The sequence below is a fragment of the Poecilia reticulata genome, unplaced genomic scaffold (assembly GCF_000633615.1).
Source record: "Poecilia reticulata strain Guanapo unplaced genomic scaffold, Guppy_female_1.0+MT scaffold_243, whole genome shotgun sequence".
NCBI classification, from domain to species: Eukaryota; Metazoa; Chordata; class Actinopteri; order Cyprinodontiformes; family Poeciliidae; genus Poecilia; species Poecilia reticulata.
Genome location: NW_007615032.1, coordinates 32,737 through 34,301, shown reverse-complemented (window position 1 = coordinate 34,301; position 1,565 = coordinate 32,737). Strand labels below are relative to the sequence as shown.

Sequence of the window (1,565 nt, the reverse complement as noted above, 5' to 3'; positions counted from 1 at the left end):
GGAGCCACAAGTGGCTTCTTGGTCTTTACACAATGCCCCTTGATAACTTTGACTAAAAGTGATAAACTCATCAATGTTTTTAAATGTAGATATAACAAATTTCAGCTTTAGTTTTTTTTTTTTTTATTTTATTTCCACCATAAATATTTTTTGTAAATTCTTTTTTTTTTTTTTTTTTCCCCCGCAAACATCCCTAACAAGGAAACATTGCCATCTTCTTTTGGTAAAAGTTTAATATCACTTTTATTTAAAACTCAAAAATAGCAAAGAGGAGTTTCTTTAAAAAATAAAAAATAGACACATTTCTGAAGTGGACATTTATCAAAAAAGATAAATTGTTTTTATTGAACAGATCATGTCAAATTTTTGGCAAACCACTAGATGAATGAATACGTTTAAACTGCATATTGTACAGAAGAGGGCGCCACACAAATTTACACTAAGAAAGTCTGTTTGTTACCGACATATTTTACCAGCGTAAAGAAACACAGGCTGAAGCACAAACTCAAGGTTTCCCCCAGAAAGMTTGCTAACCCTGGTGTTTGGGCGCTAGGGCAGTCATCCATCCATCGTCTTTGAGTTAAAGAATGTTTAAAGTTGACAGGAAATTTAAAATATCACTTGATAATCATGTTATTGAAAGATTAACACCTGAACACCAACGATAAAAGTCTTAAAATATGCAAACATTTTTTTAAAAACTTAAATAAATAGGCAATGCTTATCCTGATGGGGGCACAAGTAAAGCCTGGTGGCCCGCCAGGCTTGTAATACACTGAGGGAAAACCCTGACAAACTGAATTACTACAACAGGYTGGTTTCTACAACCACAGATATCAAYATGAARCATTAAAAAYAGCCCAATTTATAATCAATCTTACAGATAAGTAATAAATTTCGACTGTGTTTGCTTACCTGGTAAGGGTGTACTCCCTGAGTCCTGAGTGCAGATTCATGGCAGAAAATGTACCTATACAACCCCTCAACCGTTTGTCTCTGCCTATTTTCCATGTGACAAACAGTGGGCTGAAAGACAGAAAAGAAAAAAAAAAAAGAAAAAAAAAATCAGAGTGATCCATTTAATTTACCGAGTCTAAACGATGTTAACACACACTCCAGTAGTACGTCAGCGCCTGCTGCTTTCTTTATTAAATACGACAGAATCTTTACTCACATGAGATGGAACTAGCTCTAATGTCTTTCATCATGATGGATCATTTTCCATCAAAGTCTTTCCTTCATTGCTTTGGGCCGCCTGTTAACCAACTCTCTTTGTCTGACTCCAATTTTCGCCCCCCCACCCCCTTCGTTCATGCTGTAACTGAGATTCTTCCAGCTTTTATGATGAGATAACTTCTGATTGAGAAGAACCCAACTAAAGCCCCTGCAGTGGATCTACATTTATAGCTAATTAATCACCGTCTGATGTCTAAACAAAGCCATGAATGACAATGAAGAGCCCAATGCGATGCTGCATTAACGCAGCAAAATACTGCTTCTGACTGAGCGGAGAACATCACGACACCGGTAAAAAAGGAAAAAAGTTTCATGTCAGTGGTGTTAGA

The 1,565-nt window shown here is 36.3% G+C and overlaps 1 protein-coding gene across 1 annotated transcript in view; it reads right to left on the bottom strand.

Moving 5' to 3' along the window:
* The window catches only part of ammecr1 (AMMECR nuclear protein 1), an 11,964-nt gene that overhangs the window by 5,412 nt on the left and 4,987 nt on the right, over nt 1-1,565 (bottom strand). Inside the window, exon 2 of the mRNA XM_008402634.2 lies at nt 916-1,026. Coding sequence (XP_008400856.1) covers nt 916-1,026 — 111 coding nt within the window. The remainder of the gene's footprint in view (nt 1-915; nt 1,027-1,565) is intronic.